Source organism: Mobula birostris, chromosome 12 (assembly GCF_030028105.1).
Source record: "Mobula birostris isolate sMobBir1 chromosome 12, sMobBir1.hap1, whole genome shotgun sequence".
Taxonomy (NCBI): Eukaryota; Metazoa; Chordata; class Chondrichthyes; order Myliobatiformes; family Myliobatidae; genus Mobula; species Mobula birostris.
The window spans coordinates 71,023,541-71,050,030 of record NC_092381.1 but is presented as its reverse complement, the minus strand read 5'-3'; the positions used below and the strand labels follow the sequence as shown (position 1 = coordinate 71,050,030).

At 38.8% G+C, this 26,490-nt stretch overlaps 1 protein-coding gene across 5 annotated transcripts in view; it reads left to right on the top strand.

Annotated features, from left to right (window-relative positions):
• glis1a (GLIS family zinc finger 1a) overlaps window positions 1-26,490 on the top strand; it is a 379,333-nt gene that overhangs the window by 114,809 nt on the left and 238,034 nt on the right. For 3 of the 5 annotated variants that reach the window (XM_072274051.1, XM_072274052.1, XM_072274053.1), the window contains 2 exons: window positions 15,307-15,493; window positions 16,927-18,016. In XM_072274051.1, the coding sequence (XP_072130152.1) occupies window positions 15,307-15,493; window positions 16,927-18,016 (1,277 nt within the window). Of the gene's footprint in view, window positions 1-1,389; window positions 1,401-15,306; window positions 15,522-16,926; window positions 18,017-26,490 lie in introns of those variants that run through there. The other 2 variants (XM_072274054.1, XM_072274055.1) reach the window with 2 other exon arrangements.

The following is a 26,490-nucleotide window of genomic DNA, read 5'->3' as shown; positions in this document are numbered from 1 at the left end:
TAAATCTTTTTTTTCTTCAATCCATCAGAGTGAAACAGACCTGAACTTGGGTCCCAGAGGCAGCATTGTACCATCCAACCTCAAAGTAAAGCTTCCTAAAATTTAAATGTTAACGTACAGCATCAGGCACTAATTTTTCTGGCTTGTTTATTATTTTATTAGCCAAATCAAAATTATGAATGCTGCTCATTGAGGAGTGGGAGTGCATTAAAATTTTTTAAAAATCAGGAATTTAACCTCATTTTCCATAAGCTCTCAATAGCACATGATATAACATTTTGCTCTGTTCCTGTATTTTGTCAATTAAGTTCAAACTGAATTGAGTCACCTTAGCCTGGCAAAGACCCAAGCTAAATGCTGTTTGGTGCTCAACTTCTTGACTTTCTTAAATGGATCCAATAATACATATATTGTACTCAGTACCCTTCCTCCCAAAAAAAAAGTACATTTGGAAAAAAACCTTCTCAGCTTAATTGAGTTGTTAAACCTATCTCATCGACTTCTACTAAATCTTAGCTATAAGTGCAAATTCTTCACAATTACAGTGGCTCGTGCTTGCTCTCTGAAATGGGTTGATCATTTCCTTTGTCAGCCATATTATTGGTTAGTTACTATTGTTTTAATCACATGAATTGATCAGCAGTTAATCATCACAACCCGATTGATCAGAGCGCCGTGACCTCTGCCATATCATTTTGTACTCTTACAGCTCTTGTCTGTCTCTGGTCAATTTTCTGCTGGTGTGTACTGCTGTAGATCCCTTTTGGTGTACGTCCCATTCCCATGAACTTTTCAGCCACGCCGCACAAATACCTCAGCCACGAAAACCTTTTCAATTATTGTTGTACATCTTGCTGTTTTAATAATGGCTATGCCATCTGCCCTGGTGTTATCCAGTGATGTCTTTTTGCACAATCTCTGGTCTTGTCCTCAGAAGAATGTCAGCTTCTTATACATTTTGTCTTTAGATGGCCCATGAATCATTTCTCCACTTTTGAAGTAGTTTCCACAACCCAGAAAATATTTTAAACCAGATTAATACTTTCAGTATTTTAAGCCAAATTTGCTTTTTTAATTTCAACAATTAATTGGTAAGGCAAAGTGAATACTATTCCATTTGATTCTGATATATTATGTGAGAATCTATTCTATAGTCGCTTTGTCAATACCAGCTTCACTAGTCTCATTACTTCATGCACTCTTAAGAGTTTGGATCGTTTAATTGTTAACTACTGCTAATGGAAAATCTGTTTCACGTCTCAACTAGCTGCTGTGCCAGGCATAAGCACTGTCTGGAACACAGTCTAAAGGTGGTGTTTACTAAATTAAAAAGCTCCGGAGTGGCCGGCATTAATTGGAAGCTTGAAGCAGGTGCTGTGTTAATGCTCACCATCTTGTATGTGAGTATACCATCTCCTCAGTGTGACAAATACTCTTGTTATTCAGCTTGCTTTCAAAACACCCATGGTTGTGATTTATACTTTAATGTCTGTATTTAATTAGTAACATAAAATGAACTTCTTTTCTCCAGGCAGTGATCCAATATTATATTATTAGGTTATTTGTATAGAACAATCCAATTAACCTTCAGGATAAATGGAGTAGCTACTCAGTTTTATAATGTGGGTTCTTGTTTTTGCCTCCATTTTATACCCTTGCCTCTTGGCACCAATGTTAGTTCTATGGGTGTTGACAGAGCTTTGATATTATGCCCAAGTAGTGAATTGTTAAGGGTGAGTTCAGAAAGGATTTTCATCTCAGTCCTGAATGCAATTTATAGTCATTGCATTAAGTCATGAAGTTATGTATCAGCCTTGAATCATTGGTAGCACTCTACCAGAGTTAGAAAGCCCATTGGGCCAAGCTTTGTCAGAGATGTCCTTTACTCAATGAGGTGTTAAGTAAAGATGCCAACTTTCTCAGTTGAGTGTACCAGATCCAATAGTAGAGTTCTGAGGGGAACAGGCAGATCATTCAAAGGTCTTGCCCAATGTTTATCTGTTGTCTGACAAGATTAAAATACCATTGTTTGGCTATTTTGTTCGTTGTTATTTAGGGGACAACTGTCCCAGGCAATTATTGACTGCTTTAATTCCCTACCCTAACCTGGCAATTTAAAGAACCTGAAGATTATAGTTGCTGTTGTTCCTTTTCTGTGCCTTGTGGCACATTGGGTGGCATACCTTGCCATTTCTTTAGCATTCTTGTGTGTTTTTTTTTATGAGGCCGAGTTGCTAACTCGATGCTCAACCCAACACGGGTGGAAAGAGTGCAGGGTGCCAGCCAGATTCGAACCCAGGACCATACCTGGAAGTCTGGTGCAGATGCCACCAGCCAGCATGAAGGGGGGAAAATTAACTGAAGTAAGAACAGATCAAAAGTAATGCAGTAGGAACATAAGAAAAGGGATGAGTGTCTATTTAGGAAGCAGAAGAATTGAATATTTAACCTGAATGTCATTAGCATGTGAGCAAGTAATTCATCAGATTGGGGATTTTTTTTCTGAAATCAACTGAAATGAGAATTTCCTTCCCTAATCTGCTGGCCTCACTCAATGAGAGACAAAATGTGTTGCTTTCTATTTGATGACTATCCAGTCATACTTGCTGTTTCAGATAAACAATTAATGACCTTTAGGAAATCCCTAGTTAGGACATTCCCTTTAAATCCATTTGATCTTTCAAATCTGATAATCTTGTTATATATTTGGCTGCATAGATTCTCATCTGACTGAAATGATCTTAGTTACATACATGCATCAATATGGAAATGTTCAAAAAGTTACGGAGAATCCCACTGATTTAAAATTAGTTTTATAATCCAGAGATTGAGCCAAATATAGATTGAGTATTCAATCTGTATTGAATAAACTGTTCTCAGGCAGGGAAGCATGATGTGTATTGTAATTAGCCTCACCATTTTTTGGCTGCAGATTGTTGAAAATTAATTGGATTCCTTGCCTCAGGTTACTGTTCTGTTGTCATTGCTGGTGAGTTTGCCTCATGTCAAGTAAGGACAGTGATATTCCCCTTGATAATCATACAAGGTTAAATGCTCCTCTCCAGGTTAGCAGAACTTTTGCACCATTCAAGCCCAACCATTCTCTAATGAACATGAGTTGCTGATGTCAATTCGGGTATTTAAAAAAACCCAGTCTGAAGGGGAAGAATCCTGTTACAGTACTTAGCAAACACCAAAGATCTGCTGAGTGACCATCTGCAGGCTTCAACAGAAATGGAAGCTGCAGGTTATCCCTGGAGATGATTGCAGGGAGAAGAAGCTCTCTTTAATCAATGAAGCATACCTGGGTCATTATCATATCTTCCTAGGGCTTCCTGCTAGTTTTCACAAGGTGGTCTGGGAACATAGCAGTAGAGAGCAGAAGAAAATAAGGCAAATAAAATATTTACACCACTACCACAGTGATTGCCCTTACAGGTGGAGGGGGCAGTAGCTGTTGTGAGAAATTGGGAAGTTGGCAAGGGTAGAAAACAATTCCATTTGAGGAACAACATGCTTCTTGAATTGAAATAGACTAACATTGGTGCCTCACTAATTATGCATACGAATGATCTTCAGCCATTGTGTAATGTGACAAGCACTGAGAAGCACTGCGGCAGGATTTGAAGGTATCAGTAAAATAGGTAAATGACCCATATGGGAAAATGTGCAGTAAATGGAAATAAGGAAATGAAATGCTCGAAGTGACAAGAGAGCATGTTAAGGGGCAGGGTGCCTTGTTGTGCAAGTGCCCACCTCTTCAGAAATGGAGAGGAAATTAGTGAGGCAGTACAAACAGCAAGTAGAATCAGGAAACATAGCAAACAAAATCAAAGTGTAATATTTAACTTGTTGAAGAACTCAGTTTTGTTACACTTGGACCATCATATGCACTTTTTGACATCGTATCTTAAACAAATGTTCAAGCTGAGATTGATTTGCAAAGAAACTGGAGTTAAGAAGTTTGGCTGGTGATCGTCTTTCAAGCCCTTTGAGATTATGATCAGATTTGATAAGATAAATAATGTCTTTCTTATAGTATTGGTAAAGTGGTAATTTCACAGCACAAGTTGATGAGAATCATTAGGATTTCAAGGAGAAGTAAGAAGTTGTGTTTGGGGCAATCAGAATGTGATTTGTCTCCAACTGATGTTGAAGGAGTGAGTGCAAGTACTTCCAAAAGGGAATTAAATAGCTGCTTAATTAAATTCTCATGCCAGCGTATCACTGCATTAGTCAGGGTTCCTCAATGTGTAGTTTTCCTGAAAGCAAAATTTACTGGATAATCTGCGCCAGGAATTTTTTCCTTACTAGCCAATGATGTATTAGTAAAACACTCTACCCAAGGTACCTTAGCAAGCTGAGAGCAATCTGCTAGGTTGCCAAAACAAACATCAAATTGGAGTGAGTTCCTAGGGTTAAATATTAATATAATTGTAAAAATTGGCCCTCTTTAGAATAGTGAGTGATTTTATTGTAATGATATAATAATGTCAACCACGTGTTAAAATAATTAATCAGAAATGAACATCACAATAAAATCAGTATTCTTATTAGAGGGTATGAGCTGTAAGGAGAGCTTTGACACACTCGAGTGGTTTTCTCTGAAGCACTGGAGGCTGAGGGGAGACCCAACAGAAGTTTATAAAATTATGTGAGGCATAAATAGAGGAAATAGTCATTTTTTAAAGAAACCAAGATAGAAATGTCAAATACTGGAGAACGTGCTTTTAGGCTGAGAGTGTGAAAGTTTAAAGGAGATGTTGAGGTCAAATTTCTTCACACTGAGAGTGGTAGGTACCTGGAAGATATAGCTGGAGAACTGGTGGAAACAAATTGGATGGTGGCCTTAAAGAGGCAGTTAGACAGATACATTGATATGAGGGAATGGAATAATACGGGTCATGAGCAGGTAGAAGAGCTATAGTTTAATTTGGCATTGTGTCATGCATGGACATTGACTGAAGAGCCCTTTTCTGTTTTTTACTGTTCTATGTTCTATATTCTTTTTGCAGCTGCTTTTGAAGCATATTCAGGAGGGGGATATTTGGCTTATCAATTCTTTGCTATTCTGTACATAGCAATCCAGTGAGTCTTATTCCTTAATTATTTCCCCAGAGCTCTGCAAATAATGTACTTTCAAATATTTATCCCATTCCAGTTTGAAAGCCAGAGAGGAATCTACATCCAGTGTATTTTCATATAACTGCTCACCAGAAAACAGTTTTTTCTTCATATCGCCACTGGATCATTGGTCAATTATTTTAAATCTACCATTTCTTGGCCATGTTTCCATTTCTCAATATACCTTGGTTAAATCTCCTTTAACTTTCTTTGCTCCAAGGAGGACAATTATAGGTTCTCTGTTGTACTCTCTTCATAAATTCCTGCACATAACTGAACAATTTTAGTAAATCTTTTTGAAATCCTTTGCATTCCTCAGAAGTGCAATGACAATATTTGGATATAATAGTTGAGGTTTTTTTTCAAAACCATTGTTTTATAAAGTTTTTCCATTATTTCCCTACTTTTGTATTTTTATGGCTCTGTATGTGAAGTCCAGGAACCCATACATTATTGCCAATTATTTTCTCCATCTGCCTACTACTTTTAAAGAATTGTGTGACTACTGGTTTCTGTTCCTATACTCAGGATTATATAATTTAGTATATATTGACTCTGTTCATTCTTAATGCCAAAATGCATGCCTCCTTTTTAAAATTAAAATCCATCTACTACATGTATGTTCATTCTATCCGCTTATGCTCTTCTGAAGTCAACTTCTATCCATCTCAAGATATTTAGAACTAAGATAAAATAGTGTTTTCAGACATTTATTAAAATTGCTAATATCTCTTTGCAGAATAGGCACAACTTTTAACTAAATAATTGAGAGCCTGTTTGGATAGTTTCAAAGATTAGTTTTCTTATATTGCAGAGAATTGAGAATAAAAATGAAAATATTCAGAGTGTGGTAAACATGATACAGTTCGAGAGGGCTATTATAATGGAGAGAAAAGTGGAAGGCTATAAACAAAATGAATATTGTAGACTAGTAGTTAAAGATTTTTTAAAAATATTTTGCTCATGGAAATGTAACAGTCCAATTAATATATAAATAGATACTTTTCAAGAAATATACCTAAAAATAAAACAATAGTCAGGGATTACACAGTCAATGATTTACTACAATGGATCATATAGGCTGAGCCTTTCAGTTAGATGGTTAAAAGCAAATCGACCAACCTAAAAGAAACAAGTTTCTCAGAGCTAAATGCATTTCATTGTTCAACATTACAATCTTTGGAAGTCAGAATGTAAGGCTGACTTTTAACATACTGTAACAATTTAGAAAGAAAAACAATGAATATAGAATTTCTTTATTAATAAATACACTATGGTTTTTATATTATATTGTTCATGCAGTACAAACTATTAGCTTTGTTGCTTTCTATGTTTCTGAGAGTATTTGTGTACGTTAGAAGAATGATTTCCCTACATCAGATCCTGAGGCACTGTGTTCCGGGTCTGGACAATTGTGCTGTTGATTAAAGTTCGTAATATTTGAATTCTAAAATCCCTTTTAATAAGAAACACTTTAAAGCAATTTAGAATTAAATATATATATTTTTTGTTCTGCATCAAAGCCAAATGAAAAATCAATCACATAATGACACATCACTCTGGGGAGCACTCTTCATCTGTTCTGGACAAGGATTCATAATGTAGAACAATGCTTTTTCCTGTCAATTTACTGCACTAAAGAGATTGAGTCATGTTTGGATGCAGTGCCATGGGTGTTCTTTGCCTTCCAAAACCTCAACCAAAGAGAAGTTCTTCATAAATGAATGATCACTTCAATTATTGGCAGGGATTTTGACTCTGAAGGGCATTATTACACAGTTTGAGCCATGCATGCACACCAGCAAAATTTCTGCAGAAGGTATCAATCATTTTTATTCTGCACAGTTTTGAGGATATTAACTGAATTGTGGTTCTCCAGTTTCTCAATTGATTGAGATCAGCCAACTTGTCATATCCTATGCCTATACAAATCAGTAATGAATAAAAATTAATTCTTGAATTTACATGGTACTTTTCAACACCTCAGGTCATCACAAAACACACCACAGCCATTGTAACCAAGAGTACTCTATTGGCATCAACACGTTGGAGATCAGTGATCTCAAACTTTTTCTGCTTGTGGCCCACTTGTGACTTTGATTTACCTCTGTGGCCCCCAACTTCCATAGTCTCCATTAGTAGCTAAAGTACATTGTGGTAAGCTCTACTAATTATTCTAACACACAGCCAATATTTATGTTTTAACAGGTTATAGGTATCATTGTATGTTAAACAGGTATATATGAAAAATAAACTATTTCAAAGCTTTGAATGGGATACTTTATTTTTAATATATATAATATTCTTCCAACCTGCAATGAAAAAGCACTTAATATTATTACTTTGTGTATTTAGTGCGATTCTTGCAATTGATACAAACTAACTGGTTTTTGAATATCTGGTTGGAACTATCTTCTTCAGGCCCAAGTTAGTCAAATGACATTTGCCCCTAGAGGTTTTAGTTTAGAGGGCCCTTGTTCATCATGGAGCCAGCGAATCAGGATTGAGTATTAAGCCCTGCCCATGCCCAGCTCGCCTGAGAGTGTATATAAGGAGGTGTCTCCACGCGGACTTGTCATTAGACTAACTTGTGCCTGAGGAAGTGGGTGGGGTTCACTGTTGAAATGTTGCAAACAGTATCTGTAAGTATGTGACTGTTAAGGCCAAAAGATAGTATGGATAGATTTTCACAAAGCTACTGTAGGCAGTTATAATATGAGATTGCAATTTTTTTCCTTGTAACTGTTTAATAAGTTCAGTTTAAAAAATATTTCTGACAGGTAAAATATGTCAGATTTAGCAGCGACAATTTGTTCTCCAAGCTGTTTATCACTTAGAAATGCTACAGTGCTATCTCAAGGTGCAACAAGCCGACAGACAATTATCCTTTGATAACTGTTGGACCTCTGTGTATGCATTAGTGGCCATTCAAAATCTTCTTTGTTTTCCTTATAAAGTTGTCAGAAAAGATGATCTTGAAGTGCATTCGATTTGATGAAGTTGACAGCCATTATTATAGCAGAAAGTTGTCATGCAAATGTCCTCCCAAATTTTTGCAACCATATGTTGATGGTGGATGACACAGTGTATGTAAAATAAACAAACACTTTAGGCACAGCTTTTTTTCTTTCTTTTTCAATATTTTTATTGATTTTGATTTTTTTCTTAATAAAATTGTTTATATTCTAATATACGAACTAATCTAATCCATATTAATTTAGAGTAAGGAGTTCGTTAATGTGATTCAATATACTGTATCTGGTATTATGATATTTTATCTTTTGTTTTATAATATGTATTCTCTTGAATTCTGTATTCTATATATAGAAATCAAAATCAATAAAAATATTGAAAAAGAAAGAAAAAAGAAAGTTTTTTTTAGATGAATAAGGAATCCATCGTATCTTCCTACCATTGAAGCAGCACCATCAGTTGCAACAGCCATTATATTTTCTGCTTGCAGTTGCTGTTGTGATTTCTACTGTCATGAGCCAGAGCACACATGAAACTGCTTAAGCTGACCCCTTCAGTAACCAGTCAGTATCAAGGCCTATTGATGGAATGTCAGGTGATGTGGAAGAACAACTACTTGCACAAAAGCAAGTAAAGTTTGCCCTGTGAATCGGTAGAACATGCATGTAAAAATAAAACTAGCTTTTCAGGCATTTCTTTACATGCATATCATAAATATATTTTAAAAATACATATAGGTAAATGCACATTCTGTGTGGCAGTAAAGAGCTTGTCCTCAGCAAGAAAAGCAATTTGAACTTCCTTTCTATATATGATAACTATCAGAGATTAAATGGAAGTTGTAGTGGTAGATAGTGATGCAGTGGTAGACTTCACGCATTCTCACCTCTCTGCAGTTTAGCTGTTTCTGGTAGATGACCCCCACTATAGTGACTACAGACTTCATGTCACGTGTATAACTATTAAATCATGCCTGGGTCAGTGGAAGGCAAACAGAACCTGCTCCTGCTGTCAGACTGTCCCGCCCTATCTTCAGTTTGTTTGTGATGCTCATAACCATATTAATGAGATTAGTACAACACAGGCCACGCCAGGCTTTCCATATTAATTCCTTCTGATAAGTGTTTCGATTTGGAAAACCTGGCAACTTCTGAGAGTCCCTCAGTTGGAATTAGATGTGGATAGTTCCCTATTAACATGTAATTATCTAAGTAATCATAATCAGTAGCTGGTGGACTACATTGCAGGGTATTCTGCTGGGTCGCACCTGCCTGTCTACTGTTTAATCAGTGATTTGGGGGTGAAGGTGGAGTAGGGCATCGTTTGCATCATCAAGCATATTTTCCCATTCATTTCATTCTTTTTTATTTATATATTTCAGTAATACTTCATTGAACAGTAAACTTATCATGGTCAATTCAGAAACTCCTGTAACCCCCCAGTTTCTTGTTTTATTTACCTGTGGCCCCTATGAAGTCCGGTGTGGCTCCCATTAAGAACCACTGCTGTAGATCAACAAGTTCCCTTGAACACCAATTCAGTATTGACCAGATTATCTCTGTTTTTGGTTAAAAAGAAAAATATTCACTAAGAGAATAAGATTTCACACTATGTTTGTGGCAGAAACCTGTAACATTAATTGATTTGGTCTTCTGCTTGGTTTTGCAGTGACTGATCAAGAACAGCTGATTAATAGTTCATGCAAATAACATGAATCAAATCTGAGTGAATCTGGATTTGCATCCATTAATATTGCACTATAAAATATTATTCATTCTTTTAATGCTCTGAATTCTTAATGTTCAAAACTTCTTTGTGATATCCATTTGGAAAATAAATTGAACTATATCCAATGTGAAACAGGTGGACAAAGAATGTTGAAATGGTAAGTACAAAAAACACAGGGCTAATGAATGCACCTACCTATGCTCTTCTGAAGAAGTCCTAAGATTGACCTAAATTACACAGTATTTACTGCCAGTTTTGGATGTTGTGTAATTTGATAATTTATTCCTGAGATGTAACTTGATTTTCTGTGTATACTGCATTGCCCGTTTACACATTGAATTTTTTTGCCACAATTCCATCAATTCTAAGGTGAGGAATGAACTTGTTGCAACTGCAATGAGCCCTAAGTCAGTTGTATGATTGAGTTTCCTATTATTTTTAAATGGAAGTGTAGTCTATTTCTAAATAGAGAGAATATTCAAAAATCCAAGGTGAAAAAAAGGGACTTGGGAGTCCTCGTGCAGGATTCCCTAAAGACTAAGTTGCAGGTTGAGTCTGTGGCAAGGAAAGCAAATGCAATGTTAGCATTTGTTTCGAGAGGGCGAGAATATAAAAGCAAGCATGTAACGTTGAGGCTTTATAAGGCATTGGTGAGGCCTCACTTGGAGTATTGTGAGCTGTTTTGGGCCTCTTATCTTAGCAGGAATGTGCTGACATTGGAGAGGGTTGAAAAGAGGTTCACAAAAGTGATTCTGAGATTGAAAAGATCCTGTGAGGACCATTTGATGGCTTGGGCTTGTACTCACTGGAATTCAGAAGAATGAGGTGGAATCTCATTGAAACCTATTGGAGGTGGAAAGGCCTCAATGGAGCGAACGTGGAGAGGATGTTTGCTATGGTAGAACCAGCGGGCTCAGCCTCAGAATAAAGGGATGTTCATTTAGAATGCAATGAGGAGGAATTTCTTCAGCCAGAGAGTGGTGAATCTGTGGAATTTGTTGCCACAGGCAGTTGTGGAGTCCAGGTCATTGGTAATTTAAGGCAGAGGTTGATAGATTCTTAATTAGTCATGCTGAAGGGTTATGGCAGGAGAACTGGGGCTGAGAGGGAAATGGATCAGCCATGATGAAATGGTGGAGCAGACTCGATGGGCCAAATGGCCTAATTCTGCTCCTAAACCTTATGGTGTTATGGTCTACACTACATTGCTGCTGAATTTTAAACCAAGAATTGCATGAGTGGAATTTGTTTATATGATTTCCTCCACAATATCTCATGCTTCCAAAGTAAGATTGTTCAATTGGCATCAACTAAGAGGGATGGCTTTATGTTACCGAATTATTATTACTGGAAGATGAAGTTTCATACATCTGCATTAATACTCATTAGGAAAGAACGAAAACATTGCCTTCTGTGTTGGCTGGATTCAAACTTGGGTTCAAGACATAAAGAGTCAGTGCTCAAAGTTTCCTTTTTTTTGTCCTGATTTTCTTTTCGGTCAGTTTGTATGTTCGTAAGTTGAAGAATGCTTTGGTGTAGTGGAACATTTTAGCAATTTTGGCATAATCGTTCAGTGCTAGGGCATTCCGGACAGCAATGGGATAGTGTTCTATTCACTATTTTCCATTGACATGCTTTATCCTTACCTTTAGGAAGGAACCTTTAGTACACCTTATGATATTTCTGTTTCTTTCATGACCTTTCTTGTAAGTACATTATATTTTCATGTGTTATTTTAATAAAGATGGATTAATTAACGTTGCCTTAGAGACGTAGACATATACAGCCAGGAAAGGACCTTCAGCTCACCACGTCTGAGTTGGCCACGATACTGAATTAAAACCAATCTTATTTGCCTGCATATGGCTTATACCCATTTATTCCCTGACTTACTCTGGTTGTCTGGATTATTTTGTCAATATAATGCTGTCTAGTTGAACTGCATGACTTTTGGTACATCTAATAAAAGGCTGTCATGGGATTCCCTAGCGTGCTTCAACTTCCATAAATTTGTATCCCCTTACTCCTTAGTTGAAGACACCAAGGCCGCCAATGACCAGTTGAAAGTACAGGCAGAACAGGCTGGATGCTTGTGTAAGAGTTAAAAGTGACCCCCATTGTACAATTCTCTTTGGAGGTAGAAGAAGTCATATGCATTGTGATGTCACAATGCATTGTTGTGTTGTGTGCCAGCTCCATCTGATCCAGTGTATAGAAGCTGAACAGGAGGAGGCACTAGCTTTTTACTGCCATGATTTGAATGTTAATTTGTGATAAACTGGGATGAAGAATTTAGCATCATGGACTGACAGGTAAAGTGAAACTTAAAGAAAATAGATATTCTCTGATTCAGCATTCATTCTCTGAATTCATTCATTGTTGTTAAGTTAGTGGTAGATTTTCTTGAACTACTGATATCCTAGTTACTGAGTTGTATAAGGCAGGACCTCTCACAAATTTAATGCACTGATTTTAGTGGGACATGGCTTGTCTTCAAGCTAGGGTAGTATGCAGCCTGGAGATGATGAGATCCCCACGGAGACTCGTATAGCATTTGAAGTAAGGTTATTGTAGCCAGTGGAGAGAACCAAATGCTTAGTGGTTGTAATATCCTTAATATTCAAGCATATGTAAAACTGTTGAGTTCAGAGATGGTCTAATATTTGTAACAAAGAATTAGGGAAAGTCAAGAGAGAAAACCTTAAGGCCAATCACATTCTAATGGCTCAGTAATGGAAGTTTGGATTTTTTTGCAAGTCCACAAGGGAAGGAAAAACTAAACAAGGTAAGGAATTATATTTTAAAACCTGTATAGAATCATGATTAATTTATGAATTGTTAGCTTCAACAATCAGCCATCCTGAACCTCTCTAACAGTCTCTGCAGGAGAACAAGCTGTAGTCAGTCTTGCTGCATTGATATCGGCAGATTTATCAGCCTGTAATCAAGTTCTTAAGTAATTGTTGCAAGAGTTAATTGCTTTATATCTTTAGCTATATTTCTGAGGCAGACTTAGCTCTTCATGTAAGTTAGTGAAATGCTGGCTGCGCTTCCAGCATCCCTAGTTGAGATGCAGACACAGGTCTCTCTTTATTGACAGGCACCATGCCTTGATAGGATGATGTGGTGCCATGATGAAATTACTGTGTGACTTGCCAATTCCTCTGAGCTGTTGGAGTGCGTAGCCTCTGTACACTCGGTTCTCTGTTACAGTCAGATTGATTTTGTTTTGAGAAGTCAGCAGTTCCAGCTATTATTGAATAGAAAAATGTATTCCAGTGTTAGAATGTGTCTGCTTTATATGTTGTGCCAAACTTAATCGTACATCTCAAGTCAGAATAATTTTCTCAAAATAATGTTATTTAAAAAAATACACCAAATATTTTCTCTGAAAAGCTTCCTCTGTTTGTATATGACTATTAATATACATTTTTACCATTACGATCTGTGTAGTTTTTGAAACCCTTGACAGTATTAAAAGTTACATTTATTTATGTAAGAAAGAACTGAATGAGAAAAGGCAGTTTGGCTCACCTAGCCCATAATATGTCCTGTGGTGGACTCTATTCCATTTTTCAAATCTTCTGTAACAAAATCCTGTACGTATTAGTATTTACGTGTACCGTGAGGTAATCAGACAGAAACAAAATATTCATCAATCCTTAGAGATCTGCTAATCAAACCTCGGCCACTGGTCTCTACAGGAAACATTCCCTATTTCCTCACATTAAGTTTTTGAATTATATGACATTTAATCATTATGATCCCAAGATCTCTTTCCCCTACTGAATATTTAACCAATAAACAATTGAAGAAATAATTGCCACAACCTCAGCTATACATTCAATACAATATTAGCGCTTCTGAGACATTAATGGAATTCACATATTTGGTGTATAGAATACTGCTAGATACTTTCACAATTCAGAGTTAGATTTGGGTAGGAATAGAAGAGTAACTAGGAAGATTGAACAAAAGTGTGGTCAAAGAGATAACATAGGTAGGAATAGGACAAACAATTTGGTGATGATACATGCTGGTGGTGGTGGAGTAAGGGTAGGGTAAAGATTTTGAGGGTGCCTGACTGATGATAGTTAAAAATAAGATGGTTGAAATCACAATGGCATGGGTCGTGATATTGGGTAGAGGAATATTAGCTGAACAGGACTTTGTATAGAACTCATTATGGGCATCGGGTTATGACCAAAGCAGAATTTATGTATAGTGTACTGTTTGTTTTTTTTAAAAAAATGTTTTTGTTTGTAACTTAAACCTATTCAACTTTGTACTTAGAAATCCTACCCAATTATATTTACATCATTAACAGCCACAGGACTGAGGTTATGTAGCTTGGCATGAATGTAAATAAAATTAGCAGTATCAGGTTTTGTAGAGTAGTTATCAATGGAATAATTTTAATTTTGTTGCATTACATATATTTCTGGTGTACGGTAAGGTACTGGTTAAATTGATGAATAAGGAGCCAGATTTCTGGAGAAGTTCAAGTTCCATTAAGGCAGCTGGGGGAATTTAGATTCAAATAATTAAGTTGGCCTGGAATTTTTCTTTTTAAAACAAAAACCTGGTTATGGTAAGGTTAACCATTAAACTAACAGATTGTTGTAAGAATCTAGTTTGCTGATGACCTTTGGGGAAAGAAATCTGTTGACCCGAGACAATCTGGCCTAGTTCTGACTCTGGACCCTGTCTGGACTCTTATAGGTGGACAATGAATGCCACATTGCTGGCATTGGCACCAAATGAACAGAACAAGGTGTTTATTCCCTTATAATGTACTGCTTATTATTTTACTGTGTCTATTCTGGTCACTTCTTCATTGAAAACACTAACAAACATTAGACTTCATCTTCATGGGTGCTGCCCAATAGACTGTACAAATTCGAAAAGCCACTTGTATTAGCTTCAAAGAGTATGTGTGCTAGAAAGCTATTCAGCTGTGCAGTTCATTCTAACTGGGATCAAATCTTTCTTCACCAGCCTCCTCAGACCTACTGTATTCATTCCTGCAGGAGTAATTTGAAAGGAGCATGCACTCTGTGCGATGTCTTCTTGCTCGATCCCAAGGTGCTGAGGCCGTCTCCAACAAGTCCTGCAGCTTGTTCTGGAACATGACAACCCTTTCCCCAGTGTCCAGGCAGGGTCCATTAACTCAGCATAGAGTGCATTCTTAAAGTTTCAGATTAACAGCACCTTGGCATTAAACCATGGAAGGCAAGTTTTGAACGCTTAGGTCTATCATGCTTAAAGCTGAATTAATCCAACTGGGTCAATGATATTTAAACGTTTTGATTCAAAGTTAAATTAATGTATAGCAACTTCCCCAATTTAGTCTGTGGTGGTGGGGAGGAGGGCATCCCTCCTTTGGAAAGCCTGAGGTGCATCCTTCAGGAGTGGTAGTGTTTCTACTCATGGATTTGTCCAGAAGAAACAAACTCTCACTAGCTTTTCATTCTGTTGCAGCAAATGGTGATTGCAGCCCATATTACACTGTGTCCAGCAAGAGGGATGAGATGAACCATGTCATGAGGAATGAGCCAATAGCAACAGCTAGTTTGGAGCCAGTGAATCATTCAGGAAGTCACATCAGCACCTTTCCGTCTTCATCCCGTGGCAGTTCCCATCTGAGTCTGCCTCACTCTGACACCAGGTTACTTTCTACCACCATAATATATTCTGTATGTGTTTAAAAAAATCTGCATATGGATGAAGGCCTCCAAACTGAACTGTTAACTTGCATTTCTTTCCTGACTGTCACATCTGATCTGCTTTTGCAATATGCATCTAAGTAAAATAAAGAGCTCACCTGTGGAGCAATGGAAAATATAATTTGAATCAGGTTTGATATCACTGGCATATGTCGTGAAATTTATTATACTTATTTAAGACATTTTTTTCCAGTCCAATTTTATCTGCTCGTCTCCTGAAAGACTCTAACTGCTAAAAGTTAGTTACCAAGAAGGGATCTAGAGCAAAGGCAGGTGGATGAAATCAGATCAGAATTCAGCCATTGATGAGCTGAAAGGCAAATGGGTTTAAGAGCAGAGTGGTCAACACCTACTCCTAGAAAAACAAAGGGAAACCTGAGTTACATTTTCTTGGAAATTGGCCTTCCTCAGTCTTACGACTGCAAAGAAGTGTGCATTTTGGGCAAATATTACGTAGATCCTCAAACTTCATTATTTCTAGAATATTTTACCAAAGAATAGCCAAGTAAACATACTTGTGTAATTATTCAAGTGTTGAATGAAGTTGCTCCCCAGTGAGCCACCTGGTGTGCAATTAACAGTCAGCAAGTACCATATATATCATTCTTTTATTAGATTCAAGAAACCTTCACGTGTGAGCCTGGACAGCAAGTGCTCTTGTGCTGTTTAATCACAAACGGCTTAATATCTGTTTCCTGTCCTGATTTGTTTTGCGTGTAGACTGGTGGATTTGCCCACAATTGGAATCTGTCCAAGGGACAGAAGCCTCTCTGATTTTTACTTCTAAGCCCAGATGCAATGAGACTAATTGCAGTTGACCCTTTCCGCAAAGCCCAGTCAGAGTCCACTAACCTAGTGTAGAATACAATTTTGATTCAATTTTCAGATTAGCAGCATCTGTAGTTTTTGATTTTGAACTGTGAATTGTATTTGGGGATTGCCTGATTTGTAAGGCTCATTTATATACTAAGTCTTTGGGGGAAATCTTGCATTTTCCTTGAAACATAGTTGTTAGCCAAAATAGCTTCAGATTTTCTGAAGGATATGAAAATCAAACAGTGTAACAGTAATTACTTCATAAATGGATTCTGGACCATTATTTTCTTGTGATTACTAGGATAAAGAGCAATTTAATTACTACATCATGTTTTGTTTTAATTTTCTAGTTAGTTTTGTAGAGTGCTAAGGGACCCTTTACATCTATCAAAGATGCAATATTGAGAATCCCTCCATTGTCTTTCCCATTAATTCTTGTGTGTTCCACATTTAAAGAATTTGAAATACTGTATGAAACAATTAAAAGAGAGGAAATGGTACATATTTATATTCAATTGTTTTAAATTGGTGTCTCAACAAGTTTATGATTGTTTTTCAGATCACTTGCTCCTCAAACTTCCATGTCTCCCAGCACCCTACGTTTGGATGAAAATCTCCCAAACCTGCACATCAAACAGGAATGGCCGCAACTCCTTTCTGAGAGTGAAGGGCTTTCCAGTCATTCTGAAATTGGGGTTGCCAGCAGTCTGTCATCAGAAGCTGAGCCACTGAACAGCAGCATCTCTGGTTCCTATTCATCTTATTTCTTCAGCAATGAAAGCAGCTCTTCACTGGGTTTTATGTCAAGTGCCAGCCCTCGTCAAGTGAGCAAGCTACAACTGGGCAACGTCAAGAAACGATCAGTTTCAGCGTCACCACTATCAACTGATGGGCTTGACATCACCGCCATCATTCGAACCTCTCCGACATCACTTATTGCTTGTGTCAACGGGATGCGGAGCACTTCCACCAGTCTTCTTTCGCAGTCTGGAGGAAGCGGTCACGTCGGGTCACGGAAGAATGGCAGTGCGCAGTCCTGCTCTATGCTAGGCAACCAGTGTAACTCAGCTTCTCCTGCCTCGTCCCTGTCCGCATTCCCAACACGCAGTGGTGAGCAAGAGGATACAGAAGGTGATCATGTTTCTTTGCAGCAAGTGGATGAAAACATGGACCTAAGTCTGGCCACGGGAAACATGGTTGTTCAACATGGAGTGATTGATGGTTGCAATAAAATTAACTTTTTCAAGCATGAGCCCATTGATGAATATTCACATGATATAAAACTGTTTCAGCACCACCATGGTCCTCCTCCTCCATACCATTCCCAGCAGCACTTTGGTCAATCCCATGGGACTATAACTCACTTACACAGGCAACTGCCCAATGGACAGATTCAACTTGAAGATGCTCACGAGCTGGTCAAGAACTTTGGGAAGCAGGTATGTCGATGGATAGACTGCAGTGCTGTCTATGACCAGCAAGAGGAGCTGGTGAGGCACATCGAGAAAATGCACATTGACCAGCGTAAAGGAGAAGACTTTACTTGTTTCTGGGCTGGGTGTGTGAGGCGCTACAGGCCCTTTAATGCTCGTTACAAGCTCCTGATACACATGAGGGTTCATTCAGGAGAAAAGCCCAATAAGTGCATGGTAAGTCTACATACATGCTGTTGCCATGAATCTAATAAAATGCAACAGTACACAGTTGTTGGTTGACCTCTTGATATTGCCCATTGTCAATGGGAGTAGGCCTTAAAATGTCCTTAAACTTGTAATGTGAAAACTCAGCAATTTAAACATAGATTTTGCCTCTTTGAAAATGTATTGTTTTGAGGGAACACTTTGATAATTGAGGAGAATGAAGATTTAGTAATTCTCCTACAGTCCGATGTCAGTAGTGCTGCTAGAGTTTCTGAAGAAATTCGGATGATTAATCAAGAAGCATGACTCACGCTATGGAAGATTACTGGCTTCAGTGTTTTTCTCCTGCTGTGCAAACATTGTGAGCACATAAGACTTTTACTGTATATGTATAACTTGATTGGTGGACTGTTTTGATCAAAGTTCATAACTTGAACCTATAAGTCCTTCCCTTCAATTAGACCTCAGTAGGAGGCTTCAGAATATCCCTTTAATATGGGTTGTAGATGCTGGATTAGTATCCATTTTCCCTTGCATTCTCTTGGAGGTGTTAACCATCTTGAGTATCAAGTTCTAACTCCTATTTGGTTCTGTTTGAAAAACGGCCATGGGAGAAGCACAAGTAGCTGTATAAAGTTTATTGACTTGAATGGCATTTTCTACGTAGTGAAATTTCATTGTAGCAGTGTTGTGTTTCTGGGTTTTCTTTGGTGTTCAGTATTTATTTTATTGACTTTGAGTCACTTGACTACTGTTTAAATTTCTGAGCTAAATGGCTTTGGCTTAATACAATGCTACCGTTTCGATCAATACTGCATCACCCATATTATTTTGGTAAACTTTTAAATGCCAGACAAAGTGAATGGTTTGGCTCCAAATAATTCAGGTTTATCTGTAATTTGTTTGTTGGTTAGAGGTCTGCTTGTTATGAGTTTTTATGAGTGGCATGTGATGTTTTGGAAAGTTTTGTCACACATGCTATGGGTTTGACCTCTACTACCACCATTATCCTTGTACCATTACAATAAACTAAGTAAATTGATATATGGAGTAGCACGCTGTATGAGAAGTTTCTTGGATCTAATGTGCGTTAGTGGTTCTTAGATTGGGTATTTGGAAGTGGGAATCAGACTGAAAACTAGGGGCTGTTTGCCAATGTATGTATAACGTGTATGGGAATGTGTACAGGTCGAACGGGAAGAATTGAGCTGGTCTTTAGTGCCATGGAAGAGTAGTTTGCCGAGAATTACCATTCAATCTCAAGGAAGATTTAATAGAAAAGGAATAAATTTCAGGAAAATTACTTTAAAATGATTTATAAAGCAGCGTCATGTCTACTGTTTGTAAGAACATATGGCTCTATCATAGCTGTGTCAGCTAGGTGCCTCCCCAGATATATTTATTATCAAGAGCAGTTTGGAGAGCTGGGATATATATTGCCTCTTCACCACAAAGGGGAAGTCACTATCAAAACAAAGGGAATGATTAGTTCACTGATGAAATTCCATCTCTTTAATCTGTTGATTAAATAATATCAAGCTTCACAATAATTACCTCAAAGGTTTTAAAGTCAGAGTTAGCTTAAATCAATGTTGTTCTTGGAAGTTTGATTTAATGATATTGTACATGAAACCAGAATTAAATAAAATTACAATAACATTCAGATTAGGTATAAAACATGACAGGATATTACAAGAAATAGGATAAATTATGTGGTTTCCTTTCAAACATTCACTGTCCCTCAAGCCAATTAGGAGGGAAAAAGCAGCAAATTTAATGTTATATGACTGAAAATCAGTCTAATTTCTTTTCTGTTTTCAGAAGCTGGAAGAAAAAGATAATCTATACAAAAACTAATAGTTTCTAAGAAGCCGATTGTTACTTTGGCCAAGGGCCTGTTCCCAATATCAGATGCTGGCTAAATGTGAAGCAGCTGTTTTATGAGAGAATTCTACTGAACTTGGAGGGGGTTTAACTCACGATTATTTTTTGGAAATAGTTTCAGAATGAATAATAAAGGGATTAAATATGTTTCTAAAAGTCATTGGAATTTTTCATTCTAATGTCTCATTAGTTTCCTGTGAGCAAATAGTTTAGATTCCAGGTTAGAATTCAAGTTGTGCCGTACCAGGTAACAAACACAGTCATGGCAACGGATGCTATTCTCTGTAAGAATATGTTTCACTTTGCAATTCTAATTTCCCTCTGTTTTATCTGCCATCCTAAAAGCAATAGTCCTGTTGCTAGGGTACAGTTCTGCAGACACTGGCAGCTACTGTTACCTTGCCAAAGTAGCCATTCTTTATATGCAAGTCGAGACTGCAAATGTCGGTAAGCTATGTACTTTATCCAGATGCACTTTTCAAATTTTGCCTCCAGCAATATAAATTCATAAAGAAATACTTAATATTATTAATGAAAACCTTCCTTAAAAAGATCAGCTCAGTCTGGTAGTAGAGGCTCTAATATTGCCCCAACTGAGATAATCTCAATCAGCAATGACTAAGGAATAAACCTATGACCACTGTTTCTTTTTACGTACCCCCAAGAAATTTTTTGGGTTAATTTGTTGCTTGAATTATCTATGCATAGAAAACAACTTTAGCCTTGCAGCAAGCATCAGGGTAACTGTGCCTCATGCATTCTAGAAGGTTGGCGTTTTTTAAAGTCATGTGGAGCATCCAGCTCCTCGCCTTCACTTGTGGCTTAGTCACTAAGCCTGGTGAAACCATTTTTTACTGACAGGAGAAGGGGCAAAGGCGGGTTACTGGCGCATTAAAGCCGGTTGCTTCGAGCAGATGGGGCTCGTCAGCCATGGTTGGAAACCCGTCTTGGAGAAGGAAAACTTGGAGCTCAAACTTCTGATGCCTTGCAGCTAACCCACTCATGGGGAAAGCTTCAGGAGTGAACCCTGAGGGGAAAATCCAGAGCTGGAGTCCCTAAGGCAGCTCTACATTGAGTTCAATGCTGACTGGCAACTGCAGTGACACCACTGGTATATCTGCCTCTGTTGTTCCTTGGGATCCATCGGCTGCAAGGAGATGGGGACATGGCGTTGACACAACATGGGAAGCAGACTTACTGGTTATAAGTCAGTACACTCAATTGACATAGAGCGTGGTGCCAGGGGTTGCTTCCGACTGTGGGAGAGATTCTTGGATCTCACTGAACAGCTACTGCCCACCTTAGGGTGCTGTCCCGCCACGGTCATCTTTCCTCATTGGGTGCATAGGGATGAGGAGTTATCCGAACTGCAGACTGGAAACACTGCACCAGGCAAGACAATACAATGAAAGAGACTAGCTCTAAAACTGGGACGCTGAAATGTTTGGACAATGCTGACTGGCCTCTCTGATAACCTCACAAGATTTCAGTGATGTCAGGAAGCAGCTGTAATACACAAGGAGCTTAAAAGACTTCACATGGGCATAGCCACCCTCCAGGAGGTGTGTCTGGCTGACTTGGGCACAAAAAAGGAGAAAGACTACACCTTTCTCTGGCAAGGGAAGGGCCCTGGTTGAGCCCAGGGAGCATGGAGTGGAATTTTCAGTGAGGAACATATTGTTCAAGTTGGTGCAACTAGGTGGCAATGGGTCTGCACAACCACTTACCACTGAAGGTCAATTTACTCTTGTCAATGTGTACACGCTCATGCTGTACTCTACATCTGAGGCAAAGGATGAGTTTTATGAGAATCTTGCAACCACCATCAGGAATACCCCCAGCAAGGGACATTTTGTTCTCCTGGCAATGCACCCAAAAAGCTGGGAGAACTCAGCAGGCCAGGCAGCAGCTATGGAAAAGAATAAACAGCTGGTCTTTTGGGTGAAGACCCTTCATCAGGCGCCAGCTGGACTTCATTCTGGTCAGGCACTCCTTCGGCAGTGTGCTATTCATGCATTCCTACCATAGTTCAGACTACAACACAGACGACTGGCTGGTGTGTTGCAAGATCAGACTACAGCCAATCAAAGAAATTCTATTGTGCTAAACAAGAAAGGATCCCTTGCATTGATGTCAGGAAGATGTCTCACCCAGATCTGCTGGAGCAGTTTGTTAAGTCCTTTGAGAAAGAATGGAGTGCCCAGCAGCTTGGAAGCTCTGTCGTTGAGAAACAGGAACTTCTGCAGAATACCATCTACAGCAGGACCTTAGCTATCTTTGGAAAGAACACATTGAAAACAAATGACTGGTTTGAAGGCAAATCCAATCAGATGAAATCAAATGTGCCCTCCCTAGCCAAATATGTGTTCACCAACTGAGAGGAACTTACAGATCCTCAGGACTGCTAGAAGTAAAATTCATCAGACTGCCAGGCATTGTGCCAATGAGTACTGGATACAGCTCAGTGAAGACATCCAGGTCACAGCACTGACAGGCAACATGTGTATGATGGCATCAAGAAAGCCCTCAGTCCCTTTCAGAGTCCCTTTAAATCAATCAATGGGTAACTAATCACAGACGGGTAAACGGTGGAGAGATGGATAGAACATTACAATGACCTCTACTTAAGGTTGAACACTGTCACCACTTCAGCCTGGACACCATTGAGTGCCTGCCAACAATGGAAGAACTGGATGCAGACCCAAGCCTAGAGGAGCTCAGCAAGGTCATCGGCGGCTTGGCCTCAGGAAAGGTACCAGGCAATGATGGGATTCCTCCAGACCTCATCAAGCACTGCATAACTACCCTCTACCCCTGCTGCATGAAGTCCTCTGTCACTGCTGGCAGGAAAGAGTTGTACCACAGGATATGAGAGACGCCAAGATCATTTCCCTCTACAAAAGCAAAGGTGAGGAAAGTGATTGTAATAACTACAGGGGCATCTCTCTATTGAATATTGATGACAAGATTAAGTCTTCTTGGTCCACCTACAGAAGTTAACTGAATGTGTCAACTCGGAGTTACAGAGTGGCTTCCGTCCTGGAAGGTCAACTGTGGTCTACAAATAACAGCAAGGCAGATGATATTTGTAACATTCTGGTAAATCAAAGGTGTGATGAATCAGCACATAGGAGGGAGATTGAAAATCTGGCGGAGTGGTGCCATAACAACAACCTCTTAATGTCAATCAGCAAGACCAAGGAACTGATTATTGACTTCAGGAGCAGGAGACGGAGACTGGAGGTCTATGAGCCAGTCCTCATCAGGGAATCAGAGGGTCAGCAACTTTAAATTCCTCAGTGCCATCATTTCAGAGAACCTGTCCTTGGTACAGCATGTAAGTGCAAATACGAAGAAAGCATGGTAGTGCTTCTACTACTTCAGTAGTCTCTGAAGATTTGGCATGACATCTCAAACTTTGGCAAAATTTTATAGACGTGTGGTGCAGAGTACCACTGCATCGTTGCCTGGTATGGATATATCAATGACTGCATCATTGCCTGGTATGGATATATCAATGCCCTTGAACAGAAAATCCTACAAAAAGTAGTGGATACAGCCCAGTCTCTCATGGGTAAAGCCCTCCCCACCATTGTACATGGAGTGTTGTTGCAGGAAAGCAACATCCATCATCAAGGACCCCCACCACACAGGTCATGTTCTCTTCTTATTGCAGTGAGCAAGAAGGAGGTTCAGGAGCCACACGACTCACATGACACACAAGAGTTCCCTTGGAAAGTGTTGTACAGTCTTTTAATATCAGCTGAGATGGAAGATGATACCCGTTTTATTGTTTTATCTGAAAAATGGGATCTGCAATGCTGCAGCTCTCCCACAATATTTTAAGTTGTGTTCCAGTGCTATGATAGATCTTGTGAATATTATCAATGAGCTCAGAAAGGCATGTTGAATTTACATTTGACTATGCAACTGACAAGACATTTGTATTAAATTTATCTACTATTTACCATTCGAGAAAATCCATTTATTTCAAATCAACTGGTAACTTCACTAGCAGATTAATGATTTGATAGATTGCAAACTTTGATCATTCCGTTAATTTTTACTTTCCAAGCAAAATGGTAGTGACTTGCCGGACACAATAGAAAAAGAAAGTATTTGACTCAAAAAAAGAATTTGATGGAGGTAGCTTTAGCACTAATGGAAACGTGAGAGTTCTTATTATCACTTGATTTCAGAAGACCTTGTGAAAATGAAGATGGTCTAGCACAAACTGATGTACTGGGAATTTCCTGCAGCCTTCTGTTTTCTTTTTATTTTTTAAAACTAATATTTGTTTTATTATTGTCACATGCACTGAGGCACAGTGAAAAAACTTTATTTTGCATGCCATCTGTACAGATCATTCCAAAACATAAGCACATTGAAGTAGCACAAAGCAAGAAGCTGTTACAGAGAAAGTGCAGTGCAAGGAGACACAGAAGGTGCAAGGCCCGCATCAAGGTTAGTTGGAAGAGCAAGAGTTCATCTTTATCATACAAGAGGTCCATTCAGTGATAGAAACTTCTCCCTGAAGTAGGATGGAAGCTGTCCTTGAGCCTGGTGGCATGTGCTTTCAAGCTTTTGTATCTTGTTGTCCTGATTTCATAGCACTTTTGGACATGGAACTATACTGTTTCTCTCTAACTGATCTCAGTGACCTATCTGCCAGATGACCTAATTTCACAGCTTATCCCCAGAGCAATCCTGACTTCAAACTATATTCTCTTCCTCCTAATCATCCCATCCCAATCTTTCTCGCACAGGATGGTACAGGTGGCACAGTAACATGGTACAGGTGGCACGGTAACACGTTACAGCACCAGTGTTCAGGTTTCAATTCCCCTACAGTTTGTAAGGAGTTTGTACATTCTCTCCATGACTGTATGGGTTTCCTCCAGGTGCTCCGGTTTCATCCTACTTTCCAAAGGCGTATGGATTAGCTAGGATTAGTAAATTGTGGACATGCAATGTTAGCATCGGAAGCATGACAACATTTGTAGGATGCCATCAGCACATATTTGGACTGAGCAGGTAGACTAATGTTCTGAGTTGCATCCATTTCAATGCAAGAAGGTAAGGCCAATAAACTGAGAGCATGGATCAGTACCTGGAATTATGACATTGTAGCCATTAGTGAGACTTGGTTGCAGGAGGGGCAGCAATGGCAGCTTAATGTTCAGGGGTTTCATTGGTTTAGGCATGATAGAGGTGGAAGTATTAATGAGGGAGAGGTGGTATTACTCATCAGGGAAAATGTCAGAGCAGTCCTCCGACAGAAGAGACTAGAAGACTTGTCTACTGAAGGTATATGTATGGAACTGAGGAATAAAAAAGGGGTTATTACATTTTGTAGATATTGTTTACTTGGATTTTCAGAGAGCCTTTGGCAAGGTTCCACAAGATAAAACAAGATAAAAGCCTCTGTTGTTACAAGAAAAAGACTTGCATGGACAAAAGATTGGCTAACAGGGAGGAGGCAAAGAATGGGAATAAAGGGTGCCTCTTCTGGTTGGCTGCCGGTGACTAGTGGTAATTCTGCAGCGGTTGGTCTTGGAACTGCATCTTTTTATGTTGTATGTCAATGATTAGGATGATGGAATTGATGGCTTTGTGGCCAAGATTGCGGACGATATGAAGATAGGTGGAGGGACAGATAGAGTTGAGAAAGCATGGGGTCTGCAAAAGGAATTAGACAGATTAGGAAAATGTGCAAAGAAGTGGCAGATGGAATATAATGTATGGTCATGTACTTTGGTAGAAGGAATAAAGGCATAGACTATTTTCTGAACAGGGAGAAAATTCAGAAATCAGAGGTGCAAAGGGACTTGGGATTCCTTTTGCAGGATTCCCTAAAGGTTAGCTTACAGGTTGAGTTGGTAAGGAAGGCAAATGTAATGTTAGCATTTATTTCGAGAGGCCTAATATATAAAAGCAAGGATGTAATGCAGAACTTTATAAGGCATTTGTCAGATCACACGTGGAGTATCGTGAGCAGTTCTGGGCCCCATATCTAAGAAGAGATGTGCTGGCATTAGAGAGGGTCCAGAAGGTGTCCACAGGCATGATTCTGGGAATTAAGTAGTTAACGTATGAGAAGCATTTGATGGTTCTGTGCCTGTTCTCATTGGATTTTTGAAAAATGATGGGGAATCTCATTGAAACCTGTGGAATATTGAAAGGCCTAGATAGAGTGGATGTGGAGAGGAAGTTTCCTTTAGTCAGGGAATCTAGGACCAGAAAGCACAGCGTCGGAATAGAAGGATGTCCATTTAAAAGAGTGATGAGGAGGAATTTATCTAGCCAGAGGTGGTGAATCTGTGGAATTTGTTGTCACAGTGAACTGTGGAGGGCAAGTCATTAGGTACATTTAAGGTGGGGATTGATAGGTTCTTGATTGGTGAGGGCATCGAAGGTTACGGTGAGAAGGCAGGAGAATGGGATTGACAGGGATAATAGTCAGAGCACTGCTTCAACATTTTCCCTGATGAGTAATACCTCCTCTCCCTCATTAATACTTCCACCTCTCTCATGCCCAAAATGCACAGTGAAGAGTATTCTGACTGGCTGCATCATGACCTGGTGTGGAAACACCAATG